Raw genomic sequence first — 15,748 nt, 5'->3', positions numbered from 1 at the left:
ATTACAAACCTTTCTATGATGAGAGGTGGTACTTTCTGTATTACAAACCTTTCTATGTAGAGAGGTGGTACTTTCTGTATTACAAACCTTTCTATGATGAGAGGTGGTACTTTCTGTATTACAAACCTTTCTATGATGAGAGGTGGTACTTTCTGTATTACAAACCTTTCTATGATGAGAGGTGGTACTTTCTGTATTACAAACCTTTCTATGATGAGAGGTGGTACTTTCTGTATTACAAACCTTTCTATGATGAGAGGTGGTACTTTCTGTATTACAAACCTTTCTATGATGAGAGGTGGTACTTTCTGTATTACAAACCTTTCTATGATGAGAGGTGGTACTTTCTGTATTACAAACCTTTCTATGATGAGAGGTGGTACTTTCTGTATTACAAACCTTTCTATGATGAGAGGTGGTACTTTCTGTATTACAAACCTTTCTATGATGAGAGGTGGTACTTTCTGTATTACAAACCTTTCTATGATGAGAGGTGGTACTTTCTGTATTACAAACCTTTCTATGATGAGAGGTGGTACTTTCTGTATTACAAACCTTTCTATGATGAGAGGTGGTACTTTCTGTATTACAAACCTTTCTATAATGAGAGGTGGTACTTTCTGTATTACAAACCTTTCTATGTAGAGAGTTGGTACTTTCTGTATTACAAACCTTTCTATGATGAGAGGTGGTACTTTCTGTATTACAAACCTTTCTATGATGAGAGGTGGTACTTTCTGTATTACAAACCTTTCTATGATGAGAGGTGGTACTTTCTGTATTACAAACCTTTCTATGATGAGAGGTGGTACTTTCTGTATTACAAACCTTTCTATGATGAGAGGTGGTACTTTCTGTATTACAAACCTTTCTATGATGAGAGGTGGTACTTTCTGTATTACAAACCTTTCTATGATGAGAGGTGGTACTTTCTGTATTACAAACCTTTCTATGATGAGAGGTGGTACTTTCTGTATTACAAACCTTTCTATGATGAGAGGTGGTACTTTCTGTATTACAAACCTTTCTATGATGAGAGGTGGTACTTTCTGTATTACAAACCTTTCTATGATGAGAGGTGGTACTTTCTGTATTACAAACCTTTCTATGATGAGAGGTGGTACTTTCTGTATTACAAACCTTTCTATGATGAGAGGTGGTACTTTCTGTATTACTTCTGTATTACAAACCTTTCTATGATGAGAGGTGGTACTTTCTGTATTACAAACCTTTCTATGATGAGAGGTGGTACTTTCTGTATTACAAACCTTTCTATGATGAGAGGTGGTACTTTCTGTATTACAAACCTTTCTATGATGAGAGGTGGTACTTTCTGTATTACAAACCTTTCTATGATGAGAGGTGGTACTTTCTGTATTACAAACCTTTCTATGATGAGAGGTGGTACTTTCTGTATTACAAACCTTTCTATGATGAGAGGTGGTACTTTCTGTATTACAAACCTTTCTATGATGAGAGGTGGTACTTTCTGTATTACAAACCTTTCTATGATGAGAGGTGGTACTTTCTGTATTACAAACCTTTCTATGTAGAGAGGTGGTACTTTCTGTATTACAAACCTTTCTATGATGAGAGGTGGTACTTTCTGTATTACAAACCTTTCTATGATGAGAGGTGGTACTTTCTGTATTACAAACCTTTCTATGATGAGAGGTGGTACTTTCTGTATTACAAACCTTCTGTATTACAAACCTTTCTATGATGAGAGGTGGTACTTTCTGTATTACAAACCTTTCTATGATGAGAGGTGGTACTTTCTGTATTACAAACCTTTCTATGATGAGAGGTGGTACTTTCTGTATTACAAACCTTTCTATGATGAGAGGTGGTACTTTCTGTATTACAAACCTTTCTATGATGAGAGGTGGTACTTTCTGTATTACAAACCTTTCTATGATGAGAGGTGGTACTTTCTGTATTACAAACCTTTCTATGATGAGAGGTGGTACTTTCTGTATTACAAACCTTTCTATGTAGAGAGGTGGTACTTTCTGTATTACAAACCTTTCTATGTAGAGAGGTGGTACTTTCTGTATTACAAACCTTTCTATGTAGAGAGGTGGTACTTTCTGTATTACAAACCTTTCTATGATGAGAGGTGGTACTTTCTGTATTACAAACCTTTCTATATGATGAGAGGTGGTACTTTCTGTATTACAAACCTTTCTATGATGAGAGGTGGTACTTTCTGTATTACAAACCTTTCTATGATGAGAGGTGGTACTTTCTGTATTACAAACCTTTCTATGTAGAGAGGTGGTACTTTCTGTATTACAAACCTTTCTATGATGAGAGGTGGTACTTTCTGTATTACAAACCTTTCTATGATGAGAGGTGGTACTTTCTGTATTACAAACCTTTCTATGATGAGAGGTGGTACTTTCTGTATTACAAACCTTTCTATGATGAGAGTTGGTACTTTCTGTATTACAAACCTTTCTATGATGAGAGGTGGTACTTTCTGTATTACAAACCTTTCTATGTAGAGAGTTGGTACTTTCTGTATTACAAACCTTTCTATAATGAGAGGTGGTACTTTCTGTATTACAAACCTTTCTATGATGAGAGGTGGTACTTTCTGTATTACAAACCTTTCTATGATGAGAGGTGGTACTTTCTGTATTACAAACCTTTCTATGATGAGAGGTGGTACTTTCTGTATTACAAACCTTTCTATAATGAGAGGTGGTACTTTCTGTATTACAAACCTTTCTATGATGAGAGGTGGTACTTTCTGTATTACAAACCTTTCTATGATGAGAGGTGGTACTTTCTGTATTACAAACCTTTCTATGATGAGAGGTGGTACTTTCTGTATTACAAACCTTTCTATGATGAGAGGTGGTACTTTCTGTATTACAAACCTTTCTATGATGAGAGGTGGTACTTTCTGTATTACAAACCTTTCTATGATGAGAGGTGGTACTTTCTGTATTACAAACCTTTCTATGATGAGAGGTGGTACTTTCTGTATTACAAACCTTTCTATGAGAGAGGTGGTATACTTTCTGTATTACAAACCTTTCTATGATGAGAGGTGGTACTTTCTGTATTACAAACCTTTCTATGTATAGAGAGGTGGTACTTTCTGTATTACAAACCTTTCTATGATGAGAGGTGGTACTTTCTGTATTACAAACCTTTCTATGATGAGAGGTGGTACTTTCTGTATTACAAACCTTTCTATGATGAGAGGTGGTACTTTCTGTATTACAAACCTTTCTATGATAGAGAGGTGGTACTTTCTGTATTACAAACCTTTCTATGATGAGAGGTGGTACTTTCTGTATTACAAACCTTTCTATGATGAGAGGTGGTACTTTCTGTATTACAAACCTTTCTATGATGAGAGAGGTGGTACTTTCTGTATTACAAACTTTCTATGATGAGAGGTGGTACTTTCTGTATTACAAACCTTTCTATGATGAGAGGTGGTACTTTCTGTATTACAAACCTTTCTATGTATTGGTACTTTCTGTATTACAAACCTTTCTATGATGAGAGGTGGTACTTTCTGTATTACAAACCTTTCTATGATGAGAGGTGGGTACTTTCTGTATTACAAACCTTTCTATGTATGAGAGGTGGTACTTTCTGTATTACAAACCTTTCTATGTGAGAGGTGGTACTTTCTGTATTACAACACCTTACAAACCTTTCTATGATGATGAGAGGTGGTACTTTCTGTATTACAAACCTTTCTATGTACTTACTGTATGAGGAGAAGTACTTTCAGTGTCTTTCTATGTTGAGATTACTGTCTCACGTGTTACATGTAATACAAAAGAAGAGAAGTGTGTCAGTGCGTGTTGTCCTCTGTTGTTGTTCAGTGGCATTACAGTCTCACTGTTAACATGTGACTGATTACAAGGTAAGACAAAGGAGGAGAGTGTGTCATGTGTTTGTCCTCTGTTGTGTGTTCTCGGTGGCATTATCACTGTCTCAGACTGTTACATGTGTAATACAAAAGAGAGATAAGTGTGTCCAGTGTGTTGCTCTCTGTTGTGTGTGTTGCAGTGGCATTATCTGTCTCACTGTTACATGTAATTACAAAAGAGCGAGATGAAGTGTGTCAGTGGTTGTTGTCTTCTGTTAGTGTGTGTTCTGTTGGTGGTATTAGTCTAGTCTCATCTGTTTACATTGTAATACAAAGGAGGAGATGTGTGTCAGTGTGTTGTCCTCTGTTGTCATGTTCAGTGGGCATTATCTGTCTCACTGTTTTACATGTAATACAAAAGGAGGAGAGATGCAGTGTCAGTGTGTTGCGTCCTCTGGTTGTAGTGTGTTCAGTGGCATTATCTGTCCTCACTGTTACATGTACGCGACTACAAAAGAGGAGAAGTGTCAGTGTGTGTTGTCCTTGTTCTGTGTTGTATGTTCAGTGGCCATTATCCTGTCTCACTGTTACATGTAATATAAAAGAGGGAGAAGGAGAAGTGTGTCAGTGTGTTGTCTGTCTCTCTGTTGTATGTTCTCACGGTGGCATTATCTGTCTTCACTGTCTACATGTAATACAAAAACAATCATAGAGAAAAGACCCAGTTCAATGGGTCTCACTGGTACATGTAATAAACACAAAAAGAGGAGGAATGTGTCAGTGTGTTGTCAGAATGTGTACGGTGTAATACAAAGGAGGAGAAGTGTGTCAGTGTGTTGTCATCTTTTGTATGTTCAGTGGCATTATCTGTCTCACTGTTACATGTAATACAAAAGAGGAGAAGTGTGTCAGTGTGTTGTCCTCTGTTGTGTGTTCTGTGGCATTATCTGTCTCACTGTTACATGTAATACAAAAGAGGAGAAGTGTGTCAGTGTGTTGTCCTCTGTTGTATGTTCTGTGGCATTATCTGTCTCACTGTTACATGTAATACAAAAGAGGAGAAGTGTGTCAGTGTGTTGTCCTCTGTTGTATGTTCAGTGGCATTATCTGTCTCACTGTTACATGTAATACAAAAGAGGAGAAGTGTGTCAGTGTGTTGTCCTCTGTTGTGTGTTCTGTGGCATTATCTGTCTCACTGTTACATGTAATACAAAAGAGGAGAAGTGTGTCAGTGTGTTGTCCTCTGTTGTATGTTCAGTGGCATTATCTGTCTCACTGTTACATGTAATACAAAAGAGGAGAAGTGTGTCAGTGTGTTGTCCTCTGTTGTATGTTCTGTGGCATTATCTGTCTCACTGTTACATGTAATACAAAAGAGGAGAAGTGTGTCAGTGTGTTGTCCTCTGTTGTATGTTCTGTGGCATTATCTGTCTCACTGTTACATGTAATACAAAGGAGGAGAAGTGTGTCAGTGTGTTGTCCTCTGTTGTATGTTCTGTGGCATTATCTGTCTCACTGTTACATGTAATACAAAGGAGGAGAAGTGTGTCAGTGTGTTGTCCTCTGTTGTGTGTTCTGTGGCATTATCTGTCTCACTGTTACATGTAATACAAAAGAGGAGAAGTGTGTCAGTGTGTTGTCCTCTGTTGTGTGTTCTGTGGCATTATCTGTCTCACTGTTACATGTAATACAAAGGAGGAGAAGTGTGTCAGTGTGTTGTCCTCTGTTGTGTGTTCTGTGGCATTATCTGTCTCACTGTTACATGTAATACAAAAGAGGAGAAGTGTGTCAGTGTGTTGTCCTCTGTTGTGTGTTTCAGTGGCATTATCTGTCTCACTGTTACATGTAATACAAAAGAGGAGAAGTGTGTCAGTGTGTTGTCCTCTGTTGTGTGTTCTGTGGCATTATCTGTCTCACTGTTACATGTAATACAAAAGGATGTTCAGTGTTGTCTGTTGTGTTCGTGCATTATCTGTCTCACTGTTACATGTAATACAAAAGAGGAGAAGTGTGTCAGTGTGTTGTCCTCTGTTGTGTGTTCTGTGGCATTAGATGTCTCACTGTTACATGTAATACAAAAGAGGAGAAGTGTGTCAGTGTGTTGTCCTCTGTTGTGTGTTCTGTGGCATTATCTGTCTCACTGTTACATGTAATACAAAAGAGGAGAAGTGTGTCAGTGTGTTGTCCTCTGTTGTGTGTTCTGTGGCATTATCTGTCTCACTGTTACATGTAATACAAAGAGGAGAAGTGTGTCAGTGTGTTGTCCTCTGTTGTGTGTTCTGTGGCATTATCTGTCTCACTGTTACATGTAATACAAAAGAGGAGAAGTGTGTCAGTGTGTTGTCCTCTGTTGTGTGTTCTGTGGCATTATCTGTCTCACTGTTACATGTAATACAAAAGAGGAGAAGTGTGTCAGTGTGTTGTCCTCTGTTGTGTGTTCTGTGGCATTATCTGTCTCACTGTTACATGTAATACAAAGAGGAGAAGTGTGTCAGTGTGTTGTCCTCTGTTGTGTGTTCTGTGGCATTATCTGTCTCACTGTTACATGTAATACAAAAGAGGAGAAGTGTGTTGTGTTGTCCTCTGTTGTGTGTTCTGTGGCATTATCTGTCTCACTGTTACATGTAATACAAAGGAGGAGAAGTGTGTCAGTGTGTTGTCCTCTGTTGTGTGTTCTGTGGCATTATCTGTCTCACTGTTACATGTAATACAAAAGAGGAGAAGTGTGTCAGTGTGTTGTCCTCTGTTGTTGTTCTGTGGCATTATCTGTCTCACTGTTACATGTAATACAAAAGAGGAGAAGTGTGTCAGTGTGTTGTCCTCTGTTGTGTGTTCTGTGGCATTATCTGTCTCACTGTTACATGTAATACAAAAGAGGAGAAGTGTGTCAGTGTGTTGTCCTCTGTTGTGTGTTCTGTGGCATTATCTGTCTCACTGTTACATGTAATACAAAGGAGGAGAAGTGTGTCAGTGTGTTGTCCTCTGTTGTGTGTTCTGTGGCATTATCTGTCTCACTGTTACATGTAATACAAAGAGGAGAAGTGTGTCAGTGTGTTGTCCTCTGTTGTATGTGTTCTGTGGCATTATCTGTCTCACTGTTACATGTAATACAAAAGAGGAGAAGTGTGTCAGTGTGTTGTCCTCTGTTGTGTGTTCAGTGGTATTATCTGTCTCACTGTTACATGTAATACAAAAGAGGAGAAGTGTGTCAGTGTGTTGTCCTCTGTTGTGTGTTCTGTGGCATTATCTGTCTCACTGTTACATGTAATACAAAGGAGGAGAAGTGTGTCAGTGTGTTGTCCTCTGTTGTGTGTTCTGTGGCATTATCTGTCTCACTGTTACATGTAATACAAAAGAGGAGAAGTGTGTCAGTGTGTTGTCCTCTGTTGTATGTTCAGTGGCATTATCTGTCTCACTGTTACATGTAATACAAAAGAGGAGAAGTGTGTCAGTGTGTTGTCCTCTGTTGTATGTTCTGTGGCATTATCTGTCTCACTGTTACATGTAATACAAAAGAGGAGAAGTGTGTCAGTGTGTTGTCCTCTGTTGTGTGTTCTGTGGCATTATCTGTCTCACTGTTACATGTAATACAAAAGAGGAGAAGTGTGTCAGTGTGTTGTCCTCTGTTGTGTGTTCGTGGCATTATCTGTCTCACTGTTACATGTAATACAAAGGAGGAGAAGTGTGTCAGTGTGTTGTCCTCTGTTGTGTGTTCTGTGGCATTATCTGTCTCACTGTTACATGTAATACAAAAGAGGAGAAGTGTGTCAGTGTGTTGTCCTCTGTTGTGTGTTCTGTGGCATTAGCTGTCTCACTGTTACATGTAATACAAAAGAGGAGAAGTGTGTCAGTGTGTTGTCCTCTGTTGTGTGTTCTGTGGCATTATCTGTCTCACTGTTACATGTAATACAAAAGAGGAGAAGTGTGTCAGTGTGTTGTCCTCTGTTGTGTGTTCAGTGGTATTATCTGTCTCACTGTTACATGTAATACAAAAGAGGAGAAGTGTGTCAGTGTGTTGTCCTCTGTTGTGTGTTCAGTGGCGTTATCTGTCTCACTGTTACATGTAATACAAAAGAGGAGAAGTGTGTCAGTGTGTTGTCCTCTGTTGTGTGTTCTGTGGCATTATCTGTCTCACTGTTACATGTAATACAAAAGAGGAGAAGTGTGTCAGTGTGTTGTCCTCTGTTGTGTGTTCAGTGGCATTATCTGTCTCACTGTTACATGTAATACAAAAGAGGAGAAGTGTGTCAGTGTGTTGTCCTCTGTTGTGTGTTCTGTGGCATTATCTGTCTCACTGTTACATGTAATACAAAAGAGGAGAAGTGTGTCAGTGTGTTGTCCTCTGTTGTGTGTGTTCTGTGGCATTATCTGTCTCACTGTTACATGTAATACAAAAGAGGAGAAGTGTGTCAGTGTGTTGTCCTCTGTGTTGTTGTGGATTCATGTATGTGTGTGTTCTTTTGTGTCTCCTGTTACATGTAATACAAAGAGGAGAAGTGTGTCAGTGTGTTGTCCTCTGTTGTGTGTTCTGTGGCATTATCTGTCTCACTGTTACATGTAATACAAAGAGGAGAAGTGTGTCAGTGTGTTGTCCTCTGTTGTGTGTTCTGTGGCATTATCTGTCTCACTGTTACATGTAAAAAAGAGGAGAAGTGTGTCAGTGTGTTGTCCTCTGTTGTGTGTTCTGTGGCATTATCTGTCTCACTGTTACATGTAATACAAAGAGGAGAAGTGTGTCAGTGTGTTGTCCTCTGTTGTGTGTTCTGTGGCATTATCTGTCTCACTGTTACATGTAATACAAAAGAGGAGAAGTGTGTCAGTGTGTTGTCCTCTGTTGTGTGTTCTGTGGCATTATCTGTCTCACTGTTACATGTAATACAAAGGAGGAGAAGTGTGTCAGTGTGTTGTCCTCTGTTGTGTGTTCAGTGGTATTATCTGTCTCACTGTTACATGTAATACAAAAGAGGAGAAGTGTGTCAGTGTGTTGTCCTCTGTTGTGTGTTCTGTGGCATTATCTGTCTCACTGTTACATGTAATACAAAAGAGGAGAAGTGTGTCAGTGTGTTGTCCTCTGTTGTGTGTTCAGTGGTATTATCTGTCTCACTGTTACATGTAATACAAAAGAGGAGAAGTGTGTCAGTGTGTTGTCCTCTGTTGTGTGTTCTGTGGCATTATCTGTCTCACTGTTACATGTAATACAAAAGAGGAGAAGTGTGTCAGTGTGTTGTCCTCTGTTGTGTGTTCTGTGGCATTATCTGTCTCACTGTTACATGTAATACAAAGGAGGAGAAGTGTGTCAGTGTGTTGTCCTCTGTTGTGTGTTCTGTGGCATTATCTGTCTCACTGTTACATGTAATACAAAGGAGGAGAAGTGTGTCAGTGTGTTGTCCTCTGTTGTGTGTTCTGTGGCATTAGCTGTCTCACTGTTACATGTAATACAAAAGAGGAGAAGTGTGTCAGTGTGTTGTCCTCTGTTGTGTGTTCTGTGGCATTATCTGTCTCACTGTTACATGTAATACAAAGGAGGAGAAGTGTGTCAGTGTGTTGTCCTCTGTTGTGTGTTCTGTGGCATTATCTGTCTCACTGTTACATGTAATACAAAAGAGGAGAAGTGTGTCAGTGTGTTGTCCTCTGTTGTGTGTTCTGTGGCATTATCTGTCTCACTGTTACATGTAATACAAAAGAGGAGAAGTGTGTCAGTGTGTTGTCCTCTGTTGTGTGTTCAGTGGTATTATCTGTCTCACTGTTACATGTAATACAAAAGAGGAGAAGTGTGTCAGTGTGTTGTCCTCTGTTGTGTGTTCTGTGGCATTATCTGTCTCACTGTTACATGTAATACAAAGGAGGAGAAGTGTGTCAGTGTGTTGTCCTCTGTTGTGTGTTCAGTGGCATTATCTGTCTCACTGTTACATGTAATACAAAAGAGGAGAAGTGTGTCAGTGTGTTGTCCTCTGTTGTGTGTTCTGTGGCATTATCTGTCTCACTGTTACATGTAATACAAAAGAGGAGAAGTGTGTCAGTGTGTTGTCCTCTGTTGTGTGTTCAGTGGTATTATCTGTCTCACTGTTACATGTAATACAAAGGAGGAGAAGTGTGTCAGTGTGTTGTCCTCTGTTGTGTGTTCTGTGGCATTAGCTGTCTCACTGTTACATGTAATACAAAAGAGGAGAAGTGTGTCAGTGTGTTGTCCTCTGTTGTGTGTTCAGTGGTATTATCTGTCTCACTGTTACATGTAATACAAAAGAGGAGAAGTGTGTCAGTGTGTTGTCCTCTGTTGTGTGTTCTGTGGCATTATCTGTCTCACTGTTACATGTAATACAAAAGAGGAGAAGTGTGTCAGTGTGTTGTCCTCTGTAGTATGTTCTGTGGCATTAGCTGTCTCACTGTTACATGTAATACAAAAGAGGAGAAGTGTGTCAGTGTGTTGTCCTCTGTTGTGTGTTCTGTGGCATTATCTGTCTCACTGTTACATGTAATACAAAAGAGGAGAAGTGTGTCAGTGTGTTGTCCTCTGTTGTGTGTTCTGTGGCATTATCTGTCTCACTGTTACATGTAATACAAAGGAGGAGAAGTGTGTCAGTGTGTTGTCCTCTGTTGTGTGTTCTGTGGCATTATCTGTCTCACTGTTACATGTAATACAAAGGAGGAGAAGTGTGTCAGTGTGTTGTCCTCTGTTGTGTGTTCTGTGGCATTAGCTGTCTCACTGTTACATGTAATACAAAGGAGGAGAAGTGTGTCAGTGTGTTGTCCTCTGTTGTGTGTTCTGTGGCATTATCTGTCTCACTGTTACATGTAATACAAAAGAGGAGAAGTGTGTCAGTGTGTTGTCCTCTGTTGTGTGTTCTGTGGCATTATCTGTCTCACTGTTACATGTAATACAAAAGGAGGAGAAGTGTGTCAGTGTGTTGTCCTCTGTTGTGTGTTCTGTGGCATTAGCTGTCTCACTGTTACATGTAATACAAAGGAGGAGAAGTGTGTCAGTGTGTTGTCCTCTGTTGTATGTTCTGTGGCATTAACTGTCTCACTGTTACATGTAATACAAAGGAGGAGAAGTGTGTCAGTGTGTTGTCCTCTGTTGTATGTTCTGTGGCATTATCTGTCTCACTGTTACATGTAATACAAAGGAGGAGAAGTGTGTCAGTGTGTTGTCCTCTGTTGTATGTTCAGTGGCATTATCTGTCTCACTGTTACATGTAATACAAAAGAGGAGAAGTGTGTCAGTGTGTTGTCCTCTGTTGTGTGTTCTGTGGCATTAGCTGTCTCACTGTTACATGTAATACAAAGGAGGAGAAGTGTGTCAGTGTGTTGTCCTCTGTTGTGTGTTCAGTGGCATTATCTGTCTCACTGTTACATGTAATACAAAAGAGGAGAAGTGTGTCAGTGTGTTGTCCTCTGTTGTATGTTCTGTGGCATTATCTGTCTCACTGTTACATGTAATACAAAAGAGGAGAAGTGTGTCAGTGTGTTGTCCTCTGTTGTGTGTTCAGTGGTATTATCTGTCTCACTGTTACATGTAATACAAAAGAGGAGAAGTGTGTCAGTGTGTTGTTCTCTGTTGTGTGTTCAGTGGCATTATCTGTCTCACTGTTACATGTAATACAAAAGAGGAGAAGTGTGTCAGTGTGTTGTCCTCTGTTGTGTGTTCAGTGGCATTATCTGTCTCACTGTTACATGTAATACAAAGGAGGAGAAGTGTGTCAGTGTGTTGTCCTCTGTTGTGTGTTCTGTGGCATTATCTGTCTCACTGTTACATGTAATACAAAAAGAGGAGAAGTGTGTCAGTGTGTTGTCCTCTGTTGTGTGTTCTGTGGCATTATCTGTCTCACTGTTACATGTAATACAAAAGAGGAGAAGTGTGTCAGTGTGTTGTCCTCTGTTGTGTGTTCTGTGGCATTAGCTGTCTCACTGTTACATGTAATACAAAAGAGGAGAAGTGTGTCAGTGTGTTGTCCTCTGTTGTGTGTTCTGTGGCATTAGCTGTCTCACTGTTACATGTAATACAAAAGAGGAGAAGTGTGTCAGTGTGTTGTCCTCTGTTGTGTGTTCTGTGGCATTATCTGTCTCACTGTTACATGTAATACAAAGGAGGAGAAGTGTGTCAGTGTGTTGTCCTCTGTTGTATGTTCTGTGGCATTATCTGTCTCACTGTTACATGTAATACAAAGGAGGAGAAGTGTGTCAGTGTGTTGTCCTCTGTTGTGTGTTCTGTGGCATTATCTGTCTCACTGTTACATGTAATACAAAAGAGGAGAAGTGTGTCAGTGTGTTGTCCTCTGTTGTGTGTTCTGTGGCATTATCTGTCTCACTGTTACATGTAATACAAAGGAGGAGAAGTGTGTCAGTGTGTTGTCCTCTGTTGTGTGGCATTAGCTGTCTCACTGTTACATGTAATACAAAAGAGGAGAAGTGTGTCAGTGTGTTGTCCTCTGTTGTGTTCTGTGGCATTATCTGTCTCACTGTTACATGTAATACAAAAGAGGAGAAGTGTGTCAGTGTGTTGTCCTCTGTTGTGTGTTCTGTGGCATTATCTGTCTCACTGTTACATGTAATACAAACAAAATCAAAGTGATTCAGCAATGCCATTATCTGTCTCACTGTTACATGTAATACAATTAAAGTGATCACGACATTCATAAACACATTACACACAAATACTGTAAATCAACTTATTTTCACACAGAGTTAATTTTTCAATTTTCATGGCTACGGTACTAGTTTTTCCCAAGTAGTTTAAAAAAAATTTATGGGATTCCAATCACCTGCGAAATACACAAAATTACAAAACAGTTATTAATAGAAAGCCATGAAACATTATAACCCAACAATCTTTCAGATTTTTTCCTTTGTTTTTGTTTAGGTAGGTATCTTCCCATATTTCCAGGAACTGGTTGCTACATCAGTTATATTTGAGAGTAACATTTATCACACAACGTGATCATTTTCACAATCAATACTTGCCCCAAGGGCAGACAACTCTGTGAAGCCAACACACTAAATACAGTAAAACAAGGTTATAATGAACCTCCTTGGACCACAAATTCATTTCATTATACAATAATACAATAATACATTTTATTTTTTTATTTTTTACTTCCACACACAAGGATCGATAGCAAATAAGTAAAGATAACATTACATGTATCAAACAATAGTAATTAAACAAGAACAACTTATGTATTCAACAAGCCCGCTTTCCTCAGTTCAAATTACTTTTTAATAAAGAGGTCCAAATCCTGCAGAAGTTGTGGTTTATTAGATGACAATGAATTTTACTAAATTTTCATTTTCCGTGAACATAGAGTTACATAGTTCATTATACACACATAGATATATTATAGGAGCAATGACAGGGAATGAAAATTACTATGCTATAACCATGAATTTGTTATAAATATGTACGTTATAAACATGTTTTACTGTAGGTTGTCCACAACATGCTCTTATTTATGCCATCAATACGGTCATATTGACGATTACATGTGGAATAGGGGGTTGGGCAGAGGCATGAAAGGGAACTAAATCTTCATAACTGGTCTATCTAATATCAACCAAAATAAATTAAGATAATGGAAACAGGACTATAATATAAGGCCACAGTATATTTAACATTTTGTCCGCTATTGTATAAGGTGACCCGTCTTCATTAATCCTGTACTTACTTGTGAGTGACGACCTTGCCGTGCGTTTTATGTGTAAAGCTGCCCCCAATGATCACTAGTCCAATGTCGTCCTTCCTGACCTTGTGTGATGTGATGACCACTCCCATATCCTTCACTATATATGTATCCTTTACATGACTTATGTCCATCAACTTTTTCTTCCAAAGTAATTGTAGGTCTGAGTCATAGCATAAAACATGCCAATCGTCAGTTACAATTACTATGATCTGTTAAAATAAAGCATAATAAACATCATGGTGCCTTGAAAATTACTACCACTACCAGTATCATGAACCATTCAAATTTGTTATAACATTTAAATACTATAAAATATTTTCAGCAGAGTAATTAAGATTTTTTTTTTATTTGGTTAGTTGTCACCAAGCTTTCAGTATACATATAATGCAGGGCTCGATTTCAGGCTGTTTTAATTGCTTTTTGCAAGTAGATATACCAGAATAGCAAGTGAAAAAAATATGCACTTGCTTAATTTAGCAAGTAGTTTTTATCAGGGACAACTGTAAAAATGGCATAATGATTGAAAAATTGTTGTATTGGAAAATATGGGGACCCAGTTCTTACTAAAATGTTGTTGATATATATTATGTACCTTTTCACCTCACAACATCATACATGATATAAATGATTTTATATGTAACAAAACTGTAATTTAAATATGGATATTTAATTATAAGTAAAAATGCATTTTAGAAAGTACAAATTTAAGGCACTTGCTATTTTTAGCAAGTGACAAAATTGTAAAATTCGAGCCCTGACATGTAATACTTCTTTCAACCCTTGACATGCTACACATGTACTCAAAGAGCTTTTTGGGCTTAAACATAGAATTAACATCAAGGCTTTTGAACAATATTTGCATAAAACTGAACCAAACAATCATGAAATCAAAATTTTACCTGCTTATTTATCTGTATAAGGAAAAAAAATCTAAACTTTTACCTGCTTTCTTATTTGCATAAGTGATAGATATGGTACAGTGAATCCTGTTTCCATGACAACTGGTCTGCTTCTCCATCCATTGGATTCGTCAGACAACGACAGAGCAACCTTGTGTTTGACGACAACATGAGGAAGCGTCTGGTCATCTTCATCAGTCTGTGTCACATTGGGGAGCGCCAGAGAGGAAAGTTTGAAGTCACTTGAGATGAGGAGGATCTCATTGACCCCATCCCCTTCAAGGTCAGTTATTACAGGGGGTGGGAGTCTGTCCCGTTTTGTGGGGAATTCAGAGTTAGCATAGGCCTGGGTATCCACACGTTTACGCCACACTGGTTTTAGTACATAGGAGTCATTGGCCCTGAATAGGTATCCAATAATACAACACAACACCACAAATATTACATTATTGGCGTTCAAACTCTTGATTCTGCTCCACAAAACGTCAAACATTCTTCAAGGTTCATGGAGATTAATTTCATACACCTAGAAACAAAACAGACAAAAACAAGTTTTATGCTTTCATTTGATTTTGACTTACTCAATCTGAGGTTTAATTTTGTATTGTGTCCTACTAAAAGTGATGATCATTACAGGATGTGTCAGGAGCTGAAATAAGAATGGTGAAGTAACCTGGAGCAAAACCACCAACCATAACAGTCAGTACTTCACAAGTGGACCATCATATTGGAACTAATAATGATTATTACTGATAACATAAATAATTCAACGACAGTGTACATATACATTTTTTTTTTCCTTTTCATTTTTTATTTTCAGATAAAGATCACTAGATCTAGGCCAATCTGTACTGTATTTATTTAAATATAGTAATGATATATTTTCTACATTTGTAAATAATATATACAGTATATATATTTATATTACAGTAGGAATCTGCAGAAACTGACAAATGATCTGAAGCTCCTACAATGTGGCTACAGCTGCTGGAGATAATCTCCTCTAACTGTAACTACCTGTGTACAGTAACTGTTAGGCTTACAGTAGGCCTACTCACAGGCGTCTGTTTCTGGTTTGATAAAATATAATAACCTAACAGTTACCCCTACTATACCGAGTAGTGGCAGTGCCCCACGTTTGATTCCATTGGGCATTAACCAGCAATAATGCTAGTTATTGAGTTATGTATCAATAAAGGTGTGATATTTTATATCATCACAAAAAACCTTTAGAAATTTAACCATATAACGAAGAAATTTAACAAAAATCATACCGGTAAGTTGTTGTCTCTAGCTAAGAAAATGTGAGTTATGTGCCCTTAGCGGAAGTATCA

At 38.3% G+C, this 15,748-nt stretch overlaps 1 protein-coding gene across 3 annotated transcripts; it reads right to left on the bottom strand.

Moving 5' to 3' along the window:
• Positions 1-10,880: 10,880 nt before the first annotated feature.
• LOC138315696 (uncharacterized) lies at positions 10,881-15,747 on the bottom strand. Of its 3 annotated transcripts, none has more exons than XM_069256912.1 (4): positions 15,689-15,746; positions 14,458-14,940; positions 13,498-13,724; positions 10,881-11,022 (listed from the first exon to the last, which is right to left on the bottom strand). In XM_069256912.1, exons 2-4 carry the CDS (start codon positions 14,905-14,907, stop codon positions 10,896-10,898), a joined length of 804 nt encoding a protein of 267 aa, XP_069113013.1. In that variant the 5' UTR covers positions 14,908-14,940; positions 15,689-15,746; the 3' UTR covers positions 10,881-10,895. The 3 variants fall into 3 exon arrangements, with proteins under 3 accessions (XP_069113013.1, XP_069113016.1, XP_069113015.1); XM_069256915.1 differs by lacking the exon at positions 10,881-11,022 and adding an exon at positions 11,285-11,502 and having other exon boundaries at positions 15,689-15,747; XM_069256914.1 differs by lacking the exon at positions 10,881-11,022 and adding an exon at positions 11,682-11,823 and having other exon boundaries at positions 15,689-15,747.
• Position 15,748: the final 1 nt, after the last annotated feature.

The sequence above is a fragment of the Argopecten irradians genome, chromosome 2 (assembly GCF_041381155.1).
Source record: "Argopecten irradians isolate NY chromosome 2, Ai_NY, whole genome shotgun sequence".
Taxonomy (NCBI): Eukaryota; Metazoa; Mollusca; class Bivalvia; order Pectinida; family Pectinidae; genus Argopecten; species Argopecten irradians.
The sequence above is the reverse complement of the archived record's forward strand: the minus strand, read 5'-3'. Positions and strand labels throughout refer to the sequence as shown.

What these genes read in the sequence shown, in the direction of transcription:
- LOC138315696 (XM_069256915.1), bottom strand. Translation starts at nt 14,907, where the DNA reads ATGTTTGACGTTTTGTGGAGCAGAATCAAGAGTTTGAACGCCAATAAT. An exon ending in TTATGCAAATAAGAAAGCAG is followed by an intron (nt 13,725 to 14,457) that starts GTAAAAGTTTAG and finishes TTATTTTAACAG; the next exon opens with ATCATAGTAATTGTAACTGA. An exon ending in GGCAAGGTCGTCACTCACAA is followed by an intron (nt 11,503 to 13,497) that starts GTAAGTACAGGA and finishes TACATGTAACAG; the next exon opens with TGAGACAGATAATGCCACTG.